At 33.5% G+C, this 17,099-nt stretch overlaps 1 protein-coding gene across 1 annotated transcript in view; it reads right to left on the bottom strand.

The window, feature by feature from the left end:
- Window positions 1–8,801: 8,801 nt before the first annotated feature.
- Cdh12 (cadherin 12) overlaps window positions 8,802–17,099 on the bottom strand; it is a 309,480-nt gene continuing 301,182 nt past the window's right edge. The window contains exons 9-12 of the mRNA XM_050139097.1: window positions 16,626–16,747; window positions 14,709–14,826; window positions 12,563–12,814; window positions 8,802–9,301 (exon numbers count right to left, since the gene is read on the bottom strand). Of these exons, the coding sequence (XP_049995054.1) occupies window positions 8,802–9,301; window positions 12,563–12,814; window positions 14,709–14,826; window positions 16,626–16,747 (992 nt within the window). The remainder of the gene's footprint in view (window positions 9,302–12,562; window positions 12,815–14,708; window positions 14,827–16,625; window positions 16,748–17,099) is intronic.

Raw genomic sequence — 17,099 nt, 5'->3', positions numbered from 1 at the left:
CATCAGAAAAATATTCACAAAAAACTCAATGTGAAGGCCATGCAACAAAAGATCTGTTATTGCAAAACTGTAAGGAATGTAAAAACCAAAGGGTGAAGAGATGATGAGATCTTTGAGAATGCTGAGGAAATCTGAATGATCTGAACATGTACCTATTGTGGATGGAATCTTAGAAGAGTAAAACTCATTAGATAAAAATTAGAAAATCAAAATAGTCATAAATTTGAGTTGAAATGTATTTGTGCTGTGCTAATTCAATAATTATGAAAATGTGTCATAAAATAATATGTCATTTGGGAGGTTTGAGTCTGTATATAGGTATGCTCTATATCATATTAGCAATTTTTGATTAATTATTTAAGGAATAGACAACATAGCAGTAAGACAGTCAATTCCAATGCTCAAAATAATGATTCTGAATTTCTTAGAGAAAGTATAGTAGTTTTATGGAGAATATGTGAAGAGGAGAGATGAAAAGAGAAGCTTGTTGATGATGGGGAGGTAGAGGAGAGGGAAAAACTGAAGAAAGAAGAAAAGAAACTGGAGAAACAGGAGGAATGGGGGAAGGGGAAGTAGGGAGGCAGTGAAGTGGAAAGGAGGAAGCAGTTCAGAGCAGAAACAAAATGGAAATTCTAGATTTAGAAAAGGATCAGACAGAGTTAAATGTAATTAATTTGAAATCAAGACATGCATTTCATATGGATTTATTTCCACATAATTCTTATGGTATAATGTGCTTATATAAAAACAAGTATGCATATGAATTTAAGAACTAGCCATTGAGAAATAAAATTTGCAAGTAAATGGAAGACAAAATCATTCTTTGTGAGGTTTCTGAGACTCATAAAAACAAATGACATGTATTCACTCATATGTAGATATGACTTTTTAAATTAATAATAACCAAGCTACAATTCCTATAACCAGAGTGGTTAGGAATGGATGCAGGCAGGGCTCCCTATGAAAGAATAAAGACATTGATAGTTAAGGATAGATGTGGGGCCTTGAACAGGAAGATCTTTTGTCAACAAATGAAGTTCTTATTACCAGATATGGGCTGCATTTAATTGAGTTTTTGGACAATAGGGTCCCATAGGAATATCCAGACAAGGCAGGCTATTGCCAAGACTGCATATGTCTCTCTATAAACTGACTGGCAGGCCCCATTACTGAATATAATATCTATACAACTCATTGAACACTGAGAGGTCAATCTGGGGCCTACATATTGCCCTCACCTCTACATTCTAGTGTCTTGATACAGGAGGGTGCTCTTCAAAGACCAATATAAATAATATAAACACTCACTGAGACAGAAAACCTTTGATCTGCAATATTGTTATCCCTACAAAATATGCTAGGACAATGATGTCATCAAACCAAGCAATGTCTGATTTGACTTAGGGCTCAGAACTGATTGGGTAACCATGAACCAGAGACTATATAGGCCTGATTCTTGGGTAAAACCAAACACTACTGTTAAAAGAATGTAATAAATAAATAAAATGACTCCTAATGGCATTCTACTATGCTAATAGATCACTGCCTTGCTTACCAGTCACCAGAGAAACTTCCTCCTGCATCAGACAGAAACAAATATACAGACCCCCAGACAAAAATTACACTGAGAGGAAAAGTTCTTGGAACATACAGCCCTAAATGTGAAATCTGCACAAAATTTATTTCCTCAGGATTTAGGGAATCCTGTGGGAGCTGATATATAGAAATGGGATATAAGATATAGAGGCCAAGGCAACCTGCATAGCATTGCATGGGTCTGCACCAGGTTGTCTGATTATACAAAATGTTTTAATGTTTCCGTGGGATTCTTAAGTGTGAAAACTATCTTGAGTGTGTCTCCTATCTTGGACTCTTTTCCTTACATTTGTCTTATCCAATTCTGATGTGTTAGACTTTGTTTTATCTTATTCTTTCTTGTTTTATTATCATGCAATAAAAGCTTCTTTGTTTTCTAATGAGAGGCTGAAATGAAGTGAATGGGAATGGGATGGGAGGTAGGTAGGAACTGGGAGAAGTAGATGAAAGGGAAACTGTATCGGGATATAGTTTATAAGAAAAAATATTTTCAATAAAAAGAAAATAATTTTCTTAATAGCATTGATTGGCATGAGGAATTTGTTACAATGAGGAGGAATAAATGTTATTGATAAAGAAATGAAAGCATAGTGACAACTCTAATGGGGGATTTGTACTGGAGCTATGCAGGTACAGAGTCTAAGAGAAGGAAAAAAATCAAGTGAACTGGGAAGTAGAAGGAGGAGTTGGAAGATGAGAGATGATCATATAACATCCTCTTTATCAATTGCAGAAAGATAAAAGTAAAGATCACTGAAGTTTCAATTATGGAGGTACTAGTGAACTTCAAAAGAAATGGACTTCAGTTTCTATGGCACTGAGAACTGAGTGAGGTGGGAGTCTTCAGTTTGCACTTCAGAACTCTGCCAAAATCTCAGCACTGCCACTGCTAATTATGTCTTATTGTCTATAGTTCCTAATAAGACCAAGATGTACTTACTCATATGAAAAATAGATATGACAACATTTGTCTTATCAACATTCTGTAACCATTTCACATTTAGAATAATTTAGGCACTGTATCCCTCAATATTAAAGGTATCACTTTAAGAAATGGAGGTAGCATTCAAAGAAGAATAGTTACTCTCTTAGATCATTTTGTTAAAAATATATTCAAGTTTTCAGTCATGTCTCATACTTTCTTTAATGATGACCAATTGAGAAAATACAAGATATGAAAAGTGCATTTAGAAACTGCAGTTTTAAGGAGAGTAAGACCTCTGAAAAAGCTGGACTTATGAGAGGATGAAAATGGAAAATCAAAATAAATGGGTTAAAGATTCTTTGCTGTATTAGGCTTAGGTTGTTGATACTGATGCTTGAAAAGATGCTTTATGATATTGTTTCTAATATATGCGCTGTCAGTAATACACAGATACATCTTTTCAATTAATTTTTCTTTTACTATGTACATCATACTTTGAATATTGTGTAAAATATCAATTAAAGAACCAATAGTGTGTAGGATATTTTTCTTAATAGTTTAATGTTGAACTATAATATTCCCTAGAACTTCCAGAGGCCACTGTTAACGACATTTGTAAGCACAATATAATATTCATTAGCCTGAAATTTGGAAGATAAAAACAGGAAGAGTTTCATCATGGATATTAAAATTAGATTTATTCAGATTTTCACAATTAATGGGCTTTAATCCCTTATTTATTATTTCTCATTCTTGCTCAAATTGTTTGTATTTTCTTGCATTATATTTCTTCAATTTTCATAACGCTTTACAAGTGTAAATAAACTTAACTGTCTAGCTAAACTCAAAACACTTTTAATAAACTTGCCAGTTAGATTGATTGCTGAAAAATCTGTATCATTAGAAATTATGAGAAATTCAGTGAAGGAATTCAGTGACATTTCACAAAACTAATTGGAAATATCACCCTATGTAGTCATATGTATCAGTATTATGTATACATAAACAACAGGAAAAACTTGTTCCCTTACAGTGAATATAACAACTAAATTCTCAGAATTTTTTCCGATTTCGTTCATATGTGTATGTCTGAGAAAGATTAAAATGATAACTATTTAATGATAAGGAAATATGTTTTTTTGGAAATCATTTGTTTACATTGTTTTCATAATAAACATACATGGATTTGTCTGTGTTGATGTTTTTATGTCTTCTCTAAACCAGGTGTCACGTAGTCCACATAGCAGTGAGTGTTTGGGTATATGAGTTGAAGGCTAACGGTTCAGTGATAGGATTATAGGCAGAACTCCATGGTGGATTATCACATTGGATCAAGAGTGAAGCTTCTCATCCAAAAGCATACTTTGTCAGATGCCACTAAAATACGTCAGAATCTAGACATTTCAAGGAGGGAGAAAATTGAAAAGAGGAAAGTGGCTGAGGGGAGTAAATCTGAAGGTATTTCTAAGACAATATGATTTCCTTCCCTACACTGTGACTTTGCATGTGAGAAAAAAATGAACATGTAATTGCTATATGCAGCTATAATCAAAGTAATAGGAAGCTCAAGACGTAACTCACATATTATTAACTATAAAATAGAAAAAAGAAAAAACAGATTGTAACAAATACCTCTGTAGCCGGGGGCAGAGGCAGGCGGATCTCTGTGAGTTCGAGGCCCGCCTGGTCTAGAAGAGCTAGTTCCAGGACAGGAACCAAAAAGCTACGGAGAAACCCAGTCTCGAAAATCAAAACAAAACAAACAAACAAACAAAAAAACCCAAATACCTCTGAAATTAAACAGAAGAAAAAGATGGTTATAACTAGAAGACATAAATGAGATTACCACCACAAAATAGGATAAAATATGCTGGAAGTAAAATTTAAAAGATAATACAATTTACTATTAAACAATGAATATACAATAATCAATTGTTAAAATTACAACAAAGTAAAACTTAAGATTGCACCAAAGTGAACAAAGGGAAACATCACAGTATCACAAGTACCAAAGCTCCATAATAAAAGGGGTAGAAAAGACTTAGTCATTAAAATGACAACATAGAGGCTTAAAAGGGAAATCTTTAACACAGAGAGTAGAAAAACGATGACTATCCTCATAAAAACTACTATGGCTACTTTGATGAAGGATGGATACAGGCATCACTCTGTATCACCTAATGAGTTGATGATAGAATATGAGACAAAATAACGTTTTCAAACAAATGTGTTTTACGTTTAATCATGTGTGTATCCATTGACAGGTATCTACATGTGTGTATTCAGGTACTTTTTAAGTCCAGAATTGGTTATCAAAATCCCCGGGTAAAGGGAGTTAATGATAGCTGTGTACCATCCTGATGATGGTGCTAGTAACTAAACACTGGTCCTTCTTTAGAGCAGCAAATTCTCTTAAAACTGAGCAATTTCTCCTCTCTCCACATTATTTTTTAACATAATGAGAAAGCAATGGTTTGAAATAAGTTTTGGATAGCTAACCAACCTACTACCTTTTAAATGGTAAGACAAAGGATCTTATGCAAACCAATCGTTTCATAATCAATTTTTTGTTAGTAACATAGTACTAATTTAAACCACCTCTATTCTAAGAAATACACTTAATCAGGGAGCCACTAAAATACAATACTTTCATATATATCCATTTAAATTATTATTTATTGTTTTTCGTGTTGTTGCTATGATTTTTATTGTTCCAATGTATTTGCAATTCTTGTGGTGGATTGCCCGCTCTCTTATGGTATTGCCCTGTTTTGTATAACACCCTTATATTTCCTAACAGTACTGATGTTTTTGCATAATTTTTAAGGAAGGAGAACATCCATCCCTCAATATCTGGGTTTTCATTATGTTATGATGTTTCTATATTTTTACTTCACAGAATAACTTTCATATATATCAATAGAAATAGTTGTATAGTTTTCTGAAGTAGAACTAGGGAGTTTTAATCAATGATCAATCAAATCCCTACTTGATTTAAATATTTTTTATGTACAACAACTTCAAATATCCATGAGCCTTTAAATGATCTTAGTCTGTAGGTAAAATATTTGCTATGCTTCATACAGTCATTACTATAACTTAAGGACAAGAAAATTTCGATTAATTGTACATGGTACTGCATATAACAAATAAGTTTCACTAAAGAGAACAAAACACTGGAGGCCAAGGAATTTGATCCAGAGGACGTTTTGAGTCAAAAGAGTGAATATGGTTCAAAGCATGCAAATTTGTTTTCAGTATACATCAATAACACTGTTTCACTTTTGTATATTGATTGTACACTTCTTTGAAAAGCATTGAAGGCAACAGACAAGTCATATATATGTACATATGTAGATCTATAAAGATAGACATGCAAGCCAATAACAAAATGTGGTTTAGTTGTTTACAGCTAAAATCAGTCATATAAATTTTCAGCATTTTTATATTGCTTAATGCTTGAATGAAAGACAATACCTATTTGCATGAATAAAAACATCCCAAGTGTAACCGGTATTGAAATATTAGGCTTAGTCCTTTCACTAGCCTAAAAGATATAATTACCCCTCTAACTATAAGCACCAAAGGATCTCTTTTACATACCATATATTATTTTGATCATTATATCTAAGCTTATTTTCATATTACTTTTATTGGTCATTGTCAATCAAATGCTAGTTAAAAAGTATATATTGTTACAGTCTTCAGATTGGGATTGGACAAATCCACATGCTCAAGTACCAACCCAAATTCCTTAGACTGGGATAGTATTTGGTGATAAGGCCTTTAATAAGGTAAACCAGGTAAAAAGAGGTCTTGCGGGTAGATGCTGCTCTAATAAGAAGGCTGCCTTATGAAAAGAGAAACAGAAACAATCAGAGACCATACCAAAGTAGAAAGAGATAAAAACAAAAAAGGAAGGAAAAGAGGTTTTCTCCAAGACTAGGAGAAGATGGTGAGAGGAAACCCCATCTCTGAGACATGAGGAAACTTCGTTGTTTAAAGACACTTTGTCTGTGATAAGTTATTATGATCATCTTAATAGTAAATGATGTAATGTAGGAAATGACAAAGATATTTGGAGTGGTATGTGTGATGAAAATCAAGTGCTCCACATTGCATATTTTCATATCTTCTTAGTTTTGTAGTTTAAAACAATCTGTCTTTCAGATCTTCATGGCTTCATGGCTTCTTCTTAGCAACTTTTTAAAAAGGCAGTTATATTTCCTGCGAAAATACTAAAAGCAATGACAATCTTTAATTAGAATCCTGTCTTTATAGGATGTGGTCTTGCATATTAACCTCCTTCGGGAGACAATCTTCATACATAGTGAAATAAGAAATAAGTCATATTAGATGTTTTCTTCTCTAGTATGAAATGCAATTATAAGTTCTATAAAACAGTTGATTTTCTCAGATGTGAAATCCTGAAATTATTTGTTTCTTTATTACATGAAAACGAAAACAACAGTGGAATTGTTTGCTGCCTCAGAACGTTAAATCCCATCACAAAAGGAGTAAGATGAGCCTGAAGAAGAAGGAGAGCACAGACACAAGGGGCATATCCCTACACTATAAAAAATTTGAAAATATGCATTTGAGAAATGGCTAAAATTTATTTGTCCATCCTTTACATTTCTAAGACTCCACAGTGTGCAATTTTATTTTCACAGCCTCACAAATGATAATGATATTCACAGATATTTTATAACATATCTTATGTATGCATATTTAAGTAACCTTAATTATTCTCTATGTATATCATAGGTAGAAGTGGTCAGTTGTTACAAACACATTGTTAAGAATAGTTGTTACTTTATGTTCGGTTTTCATTTGCTGTATCACGTGAAATTCTGAATAATGGATAACCCGTGTTCAATTGATTTGAGCCTTGTTTATTAATGTAGTCATAAATCCTACCATTTCTCAGAATTTGCATCAACTGTAGAAGTTCTATAAGAAGAATTATAAGGGGTAATTTACATTAGGATTTTTGTAGATGAGAAACTAAAAAAAGGTGACTCTGAGCCAATATAAAAACTGAGTTGACAAAGTTCAAATCAACATCACTAGAGCAAGTGAATCAGCTGCCTGGCATTGAAGTTTTGCTCCCTTTGGGATTTAGTCATTGGTTTGATTTTAGAAGTCCCTGACTCTTATTTGTTCAGTAGTACTGATTAAAAGTTCATACTTGTAATAAATCACACTATTTGATATGCATTTTCTTGGAATCATTCATCAAAGTACCACTGACAAAAATGCTAGGAATCTGAATGGAGACTTTTTCACATGTTCAAATGAGCCGTATATTTTTTCTTTCAGAAATTTCAGGAGAAACACATCTGAAACTTTATCTTCGACTGGAAAATTAAAGCATTTGTTGATATTTTAAAACCAGTTTTCACATACCAGTTTAGAATTAAGCAAACCAATGTTTATTTGAAGTTGGAATCTGAGCCCTGAGGCATCTTTTTACAAAGAGGGATCCTTATAATATCCTGTATATAATTTTAGTTTTTGGAAAAGTTAACAGCTTAATTAACATCTTTAACATGAAATAATGTTATGATTTAAGCACTGCTCTTAGAATTCATGACTTACATATGGAATTTCATGTCTCATTTATTCCAGTTTCTGAAAGAATAGGGAAATAAAAACCAAATAATTTTCAGTTTACAATTTTGAAAAGGAAACATTTGCCTTCTAAAAAGATGGGGTTTGGGAAGTATTCTTCTTTGTTCTTGAAAGGAATGAGAGTCAGCGTGTCGCTATTGCTCCTTGACAGAGACACGCCTGGTTTGTTCCTCTTCATCTCGGACTCCTGCAAAGCCATCACAGCGGAATGTTGTGTACACCATGTTCAATGATAAGAGTTTCAATAGGCACTTTAGTGGAATCAAGAAAAATCTCACACTCTTCCACCGTGATGCCACATAGCTATCTTCATTCTAGGTTGTCATGCCCGTGAATTGTATTTAATAGACCTGAGCTCTGCTCAGAGTGATCCTGAAATAACACGACAAAACAAAGCAAGGACGCATTATAGGATTTATCTTGTGTCATCAGAATAACCCAAAATGACAAGACGGTAAATAGGACAAATTGCTAGAAACTGGATGATCAAAGGAATCTTGTCCTGTAGATTCTGGAAGTGTGTGTGTGTGTGTGTGTGTGTGTGTGTGTGTGTGTTTGTGTGTTTGTTGTGTTTGTTAACATTTTTTCTTAATATTTTTGATAAAATTTTCTTCTCTATATGTGTATTCCAGTCTTTTCGTCTTCCCTAGGTCACATTATCAGGACTGTGACTCTCCTCTTCTCCAAACATGTCTGCCAAGACTTTAAAGCGGGGCCCCCAGTCTGTGAGATAGTCATAGTCCTGGTCTGCTTCTGTGGTGAGAGAGTCTATGGAGCTGAGTGACTCTGCCACTGACCCATTTCCCTCATATGCATAAGTGGCCAGGGAATCATATGGTGGGGCAGCTGGATCCGCATCGTTTTCCTGTAGCCTTTGGTGAATAAAATCCCTTATGTCTGTGTTGTCTTCCGCATGTGGTCTGAGACGAGGTAAACAGAGGGAGTCTGGTTTTATATCCCTGCGAATTTTGTTCTCTTCAATCACCTTGGGATTTCTCAGGGCCCCAATGTCAAAAGCCTGGGTGTCTTCCTCCCCACCTCCTTCATCATCATAATGGATGACATTGTCTCTTATGTCTTCCTTAGACGTCATCAAGGTGTCTTTCTTCCTCTGCCTTCTCAAAGCTACATACAGCACAACTATAGCTAGAAGGACACACAAAAACCAATTTGGTAAGTGGAAGCACATATATCACTTACTATCTATAAATGGTAAAGTAGATCAAGAATAGCTAAATTTCTTTAATGGCCTCATAATATGTTTATAGTTATAATAATATGATCAATAAGGTTATCATGCATATGTTTATGAATTTTCTAATGCCAACTTCACATTGAAATGCTAAATAGTAGAAAACTATAGAAAACCATTAATAATATCAAATATTTTTCTATTACATTTTAGTATTTTGGGCTCAGGGAAAATATTATGGTAATAAAAAATGGATATGTACTCACTCATAAGTGGATACTAGCCATAAAGAAAGGATATTGACCTATAGTTTATGGTCGTAGAGAAGCTAAGTAACAAGTGAACACTAAGAGAAACATATATAGATCCACCAGGAAAGTTGAAAGAGACAACATTACCTGACAAAATTGGGAAGATAGTAGTGTAAGGAGTGAGGGACAAGGTGGAAGAGGAGGAGAGAAGGGGAGGGGTGAGGAGAACATGAGGGAAAGGGATAGTCAAGATGGAAGAAAGACAGAGATGAGAGCAAGAAAAGAGATATCTTGATTGAGGGAGCCATTATGTTGTTAGCAAGAAACCTGGCTCTAGAGAAATTCCCAGGAATCCACTAGTATGATTCCGGCTAAGACCCTAAGCAGTAGAGGAAAGGGTGCCCAAACTGGCCTTGCCCTGTAGTCAGAGTGATGAATATCTTAAATATCACCATAGAACCTTCATCCCAACATCCAGTTGAAGAGTGAGAGGAATGAGAATATGAGCAAAGAGGTCAACAACATAATGTGTACACCTACTGAAACAGTCTACCTTAGCTAATGGGAGCTCGCCAACTCCAGCTGGACTGAGAAGGAACAAACACAGGACAAAACTAGTTCCTCTGAATGTGTTTAACAGTTGCATGGCTGGGGCAGACTGAGGAGCCACTGGAGGGACACCAGAATTTATTCCTACTGCATGTATTGACTTTTTGGGAACCTATTTGCTTTGGGAGGGATATCTAGCTCAGCCAAGCTATAGTATGGAGGGCCTTGGATCTTCCCCAGTGCAATGTGCCTTACCCTCTCTGAGAAGAGGATAGGGGTGGTATGGGGGATATGTGGAGGGAATGGGAGAAATGGAGGGAGTGGAAACTTGGATTGGTATGTATAATGAGAAAAGATAGTTTATTTTTAAAAAAATTAAAAAATAAAATAATTTGGTGTACCTATTCATTGCAATTGTTATTTTATCTTTTTATTTCTAGTTTCTGAATACTCACCATTAAGTTAATGGTATTTATTATTCAAAACATAAGCAGGCACATAACGACAAGATTAAATAAGTGTTCATCTTTTGGACAACAGTCTCACGTCCTTCAAAAAGAGTAACATTAGTATAAAGGCAAGTGTGTTTCTTTTTTTCATAGCAGAGATTATATGAGAGCCTAGAAAATGTTCAGTGGTAAGAGATGATGTGTTTATTCCCTCTCTCATCAAATGTAAATTTGAGCATATTGGAAGGAAAGTGGAGCCTTAGATGTTGCTTCTTAAATAATCCATGAATGGTATTTAGGACTGTACAGTCTTCCCTTGGCATATAGAATATCCAACGCAAAGTCACTGATGCTGATATCCCAGGGGTTGGGCAATATACTGAAAACCTTGAAGAGCATTACTACGTGTCAAAAGATTTAACAGTGCAAAGGTAGAGAGTCAGGCTCTATTTGATTTGGAGGAAAGCTATCTATAAGAAATACCAGGCAGGCAGGTTTCTATAGTTTATCCTCACTCCTTGAAAGGAGACTAAAACTGTGCAATAAACAGTATGTGGCTGAACATTCAGGAATAGATGTATTTTGAAACAGAGTCTTATATAAGACAATGATAAAGTGATTATTTTTTTATGAAGAAGAGGGTTAATAGTACCTAGACTAGTACAAGAGAACTATGGCTATTCAGTAGGAATTATGGGAGATAATTACACAGCAAGCACCATCGATATTGGTGAGGTAACAATTTGCTTGTTTACTTCACGGGGGAACATGAGCCAAAGGAGAATACCTACAATAATTTGAGCATTGTTATGAAGATAAACAAGTACTTCCAGATTCAATTAGCTACATGTTTACAAAGGAGAATGGGTACATTTGAGTTGATATCTAATACTAATTATACATGGATAATTTCTATGTGAGAAATCTATTTGAATATAGAGTTTGAAGTTTGTAATACTAGTAGACAAATGTCGCCTTGCATTATGAAGACATAATTGAATGCTTTGTTCATGTAACCAAGCTCTCCACACAGAATTAATACTTACACTGTTCAAATTGGTCTAGAAATTACTATGCAACAATAAGTGTTGATTTTGGGAGTTTTCTCTATAAGGTATTACTCACTGCTTACCATTATTTCTATTCTAGAGAAAAAGCTATTGTCCTGTTTTTTAAAGAATTTTAAAATGATGACTATTGTGTAAGCTCAATTCCTGGGTTTATATCCGTTTTCTTTGATTTTAAAGAGTGGCCATAAAAATATGAAGTTATTTTAGGATGGCAGTGTAAGCAGAATGTAAACATATTTAGGGTCCCTTTAATCTCTGCCTCTTTCATAGACCCTTTGCTTTCTTCTTTTCTTTGTTAGATGGAAATTACAAAGTATTACTCAGCTGGGATATTTTAAAACTACCATATTGTTTTTATTAGGCAGTGGCAATTAATAGTTTTCAAAGTTAATAGAGAAATTGTTTTATTTTGTTTTTTATAATAAAAATGTATTTAATGGAACTCATTGGAAGTACAATTTTGATAATTAAGAATTGTATTACAAAGCATGAGAATTTCTGTAATCCTATTGTAACTATCTTTTAAGCTCAAGATTATTGGGAATAATTAGCAAGATTTTTATGAATGCCATATATTTTAGAAGGTTAAAAAATTTCAAACCCAGTTTACACACATAAATCTGAGAAATGTTTTTAAAATTGATAGTTATCACAGAGATTTTCTTGGTAGAAAAGAAGTAAAATTTTCAACATTAACATTCCTCATGACTTAAAGACATTGATGATGTTATATGGAAAATACCAAATGGAAAACATATTTAATAAAAATTGTTTCTAATAATTACTAATAATCAAACCAGCTCAGTAAACGTAATTAAATAGACATGATAATTTGATGTGGCATATAATACAGAGATAGAGAGAGACACAGAAAATACGATTATATGGAAACTAACCTAAGAGTATAACAATGCATAGTAGTATTGCAATCAGAGCTCCAGTGCTCAGTCCTACAGGTAGGAAAATTGCTTCCACATTACAGGACAGGATGGTCCCATCAGAGTCACATCTGCAAACACGAATCGTCATTGTGCTCGTGCTGCTCTGGACAGGGTAACTGCTGTCCTCGATTACAACCGGGAGGAAATACAACTCTTGCTGCCTGCGGCTGTATCCATTTCTCCGGGTTTCAATTCCAGCCGTGTTGTCTGCAAAACATAATATTTATGATAACGTAGTTTCTGTGAGTTTCATTTCACCTTTTTAAATTGGTGTCTGCTAAGTAGTAGGAAAGTCTTCTTAAATCAGTAAAATGCATTCTTATTTAAATTATCGATTAGATTATTATTGAAACTGTCCAAATGTAATCATATGTAATTAAAACAATCCTCTGAGAAAGAAGAAACATTCGTCTTGATGGTGTATGTATTAAATGTTCCATTGAGAAAGAAGAGCTTTATAAGTATATGTAAGAAGTTAGGTTCCCTCAGTTTTTTTTTCCTGATATCAAAATCAAATTCAGTGGAGGGAAACTTCTATGAATATTATTATTCTAAATACAAAAAGTCAAATATTCAAAAGTACAATATTAATAATATCTTTTGAGGTACTAATAATATCATTAGTTCATTGTATCTTTAATTTCACTTTGACTAATACAAAGAAAATATCTAAATATATGACATCAAATGCATTTATTCTTATATAGAGAATCCATCATGAGAGCCAATGGAAGCGTTCTCGTTCAAATGATCACAGGCCCCATTTCTTTAGACATCAGTATTTTTAATGTACTGTTATCTAAGTACTGACATCTTATATATTGTAAAGTGTTATTAGCTTCATGATCAAAGAATGAGTATGCTAGTTTTAAAATCATACATTTGGTGTATTTTTTATTCACAGCTATTTATCACATCACACCATAAGATAGAGCCAAATCATTGAAGTTCATTAGTGAGAAACATGGATATTCAGGCTTTCTTCTCTCATTTTCCCCCGCTATATGGTTTTCCCCAGACATTCTTTCATTTGGCCAGTTGTCCCCATCATCATGATATCATATCATTTTACTTGTTTGCAAAACAAAATCCATTAGAACTTCAGTTTCCTCATCAAATATAATATCAGATATCTGATATTTACATGTTATATAGGTGTTTGGAGTAGATTAATGCACAAAGTCACAGAAGTATAACTTGACACTTAGTACAATTGATTCAGACATAGAAATGACTTGGCTTACACTTTTTAACTTTATGATAGTAAGAAAGCGTCTCAAAACAAGGACTCTGTTTGTACTTGTAGCCGATACCTAATGCATTTTAAAGCCTTTCAAATTTTGTTAGATAATGTTGTCCAGTGGGAGTTAGTGTGAATGTTCTGCTCACACATAAGGAAGTCTAGAGTGAGCTTTACACTAGATAAGTTATAATACATTATCTGCCGTTGGATGTTTTCCGTTTTTAGATTTAGATGCTTGAAAAACATTCCCACCATGAAATGAAGAGGACCCATCATCTAATACAACAAATGTTTCCGTGTTGGCTGTAATATTATCAGATACAGTAATATAAGAGAAGTGTTGATAGTAGAATATAATTGTGGAAGTATAGTGGAGGATACGATTTCAGAAGCTGTATCTAAAATTATTTTAATAGACTCTTTTTGAAGTATCGTATTAAAGGTTTTGTATGTGATCTCAATAGAGAAGTTCTGAGTTCTACATTAATTAGTAAAATACTCCCTGTTGTGGCTCATGGGAAATCAAGCAGCGAGAATGAAATCCTGTTCATTCTAATTGAACTGTCTGATTCACACCCTCTGTACTATTAGTTGCTCAAATAAAAGAAATGAATACAGAATTAATTTGCATGGATAAGATATTTGCATATTATTATACGACTTTATTCCAAATAAGGAAGCAATCAATTTCTCAGCAAAATGCTTTATTTGTTTATATCATTAAAAGTCCTCTATAAAGAAAGTAAGCTGTCTTATCTATGCGTTGTAAAACTGTTTCTAGGAAAAGCAGTTGAATCATCCTCGTGTGCCCTTTGACAAAATTCCATTAGAGGTGAGTCTGTAAGTGGTTATACTTACTTCTGAAGTCATGAACTGTAAAATTTGGTTTGATGGCAGCCTCTGGTGGTAATCTAAAGGAGAATTGCTGCCCAGCAGGTGAAAGATCTCGGTCTGCAGCACTTACTGTCTGAATTATCTGAGACAAAGTTGAGATTAAACTTGAAGTCACTCATCAATTTCACAGGGAACTCTACACAACAGTCTAATAACTTTATTTAATAAAGAACGTAGATAGAGAGAAATGCCACTTTTCGAATCAATATCAGTGGTCAAATTACTTACACATACCTTTTGTAAGCATTTCCCTAAGGTTTTGCAGATCATAATGGCAGCTACAATCAGAGGACACATCCTAATTCTAAATCAATATCTGTGTAACGAAAAAGCATTGAAATTTCCCTAACAAACAAACAAAGAAAAAAGAGCCTTTCTTGCATGTTAAATTAAGTGATATATATGCGTTTCAGACTAAATAAGAAATTCTACTAGAAACAACGCATCTGATTATATCAGTGTTCCTGTAAGAGCAAAATTGAAGAGCAAGTACATAGTGAGTGCTGATTTATTAAAAAAACTAAAAAAAGAGAGACAAATTAAAGAATACATGCCTGTTTGTGTTACTATGTTACTCTACCCATCCTCCATTGCTTAGGATTAAATAATACGTATTTCTATGTTACTTGGACAAGGAAACATTCACATCTCTGTTTCAAAGTGTCTCCCAAGTTGTAAGTCATTGTTAAATCTAAATAATTGAGCATTGATCTCTTAAAATTTAAACTAAAAGTAACCTAAGTTTATCCTGGAAAATGCAATTAGTTGATTCACAAATGAGAAAGAATACCAAATAGGATATCTAAAAGATATATACTACAGAAAATATTTGGAAGTATGTTAGAGACAGGAGAGAGAATATGGAAAACTTTCAAGCATATGAATTAAACAATTTTCTACAGTAAGAGTTTGGATGTTCCACACAATGGTAAATGATAGAAAAATAAAAGGATAGATAGTAGAAAGTTTCATGGTAGATTCTAATCTATAGATATGTAGATAATTAGATACACCCCCAAAGCATATACATACACATATTCATATATGTGTGTGTAGGTATATATGTATTCTTATTAGACAATGATAGAGGATAGATAATCTATCTTTATATATATAGTTCATAGACAAGGGACATAGTAGATGGGTCCTAGTTCAACGTGCCCCAAATCCACATATTCTGAACTCTCAAAGAAGATTTCAGGGTCATCTCTTTTTAAAAGGGTTTTCTAATAAAAAGAAAAAAAAAGGTATTTGTTAAAACAGAGCCTCTGGGCATACAAGCTTATTTTTCATTACTTTCCCCACATGAAAGGAAAGGAAGTTTAACTCATATAAATTTTATTTTTGCCAAAGTTCAAATCTTTAAGTTATAACAAACTCAAATTTAATTTTGTAGAGTATAATTCCCAAAGGCATTAATTCAAAGAATTATAAGATTTATTTATTTTTTTGAAAATTTAATTAGATATAAAATAACCTTAATGTAGGACATTCAAAAATTAAAAACAAACTAATATACACAATTTTAGTTTATGTATTCTAATGTTTCAAATAACCAAATTGACATAATTTATTAATAGAAAAATAGTACTTCATCATTTACTATTTCAGACTCTGAATCAAGAGGTGGTTATATTAGTTATCTTTGTTATATTCTGTATCCATAAAAAATTGAGGCTGCTACATTGTTCTTTTGTTAGCTTTACATACATCCATCTACCATTAATTCATATGAGTCTAGCATCATTCATATTTAAATTTGATAAAGACATATAATGCAGGAAAATAACTAACTCATGTGTATTTTTGTCTGGACTTAAAACTTAAAACATAAACATACAGGTCATTATACACAGTTTGTGAAGAGTATTGAGAACATACCTGCCCTGGTTTGGCATTTTCACATACAGCTGTCTCATATGGCACAGATATTTCTGGCGGAAATTCATTGACATCTAGGACATTAATCAGTATGTTGACTTTGCTGGTCAATAATGGGTTACCTGTTGAATACATAAAAAGATAATATTTGTAAACATGGATACTGCTTCTCTGAAAGCCATATTTGTTCTCAATTATTTTTAATATAAAATGGAAAATAATCTTCAATTGTAGGAAATTACAAGGTATCAACTGCGAAAAAAATGACCAATAAGAGAGTTATTGAGGAAAAACTAATGGAGAAGGAAGAAGACACAGTCACAGGTAGGAATAACTGTACTGGAGGAAAACAGTCACAAGTAGGAGTCACTGTGTACTAGAGAAAGACACACTCACAGGTAGGAGTCACTGTGTACTGGAGGAAGACACACTCACAGGTAGGAATAACTGTACTGGAGGAAGACACACTCACAG

The sequence above is a fragment of the Alexandromys fortis genome, unplaced genomic scaffold, assembly GCF_014885135.2.
Source record: "Alexandromys fortis isolate MF-2015 unplaced genomic scaffold, M_Fortis_MF-2015_v1.1 scaffold_37, whole genome shotgun sequence".
NCBI classification, from domain to species: Eukaryota; Metazoa; Chordata; class Mammalia; order Rodentia; family Cricetidae; genus Alexandromys; species Alexandromys fortis.
This window is presented reverse-complemented; position numbering and strand designations above follow the sequence as displayed.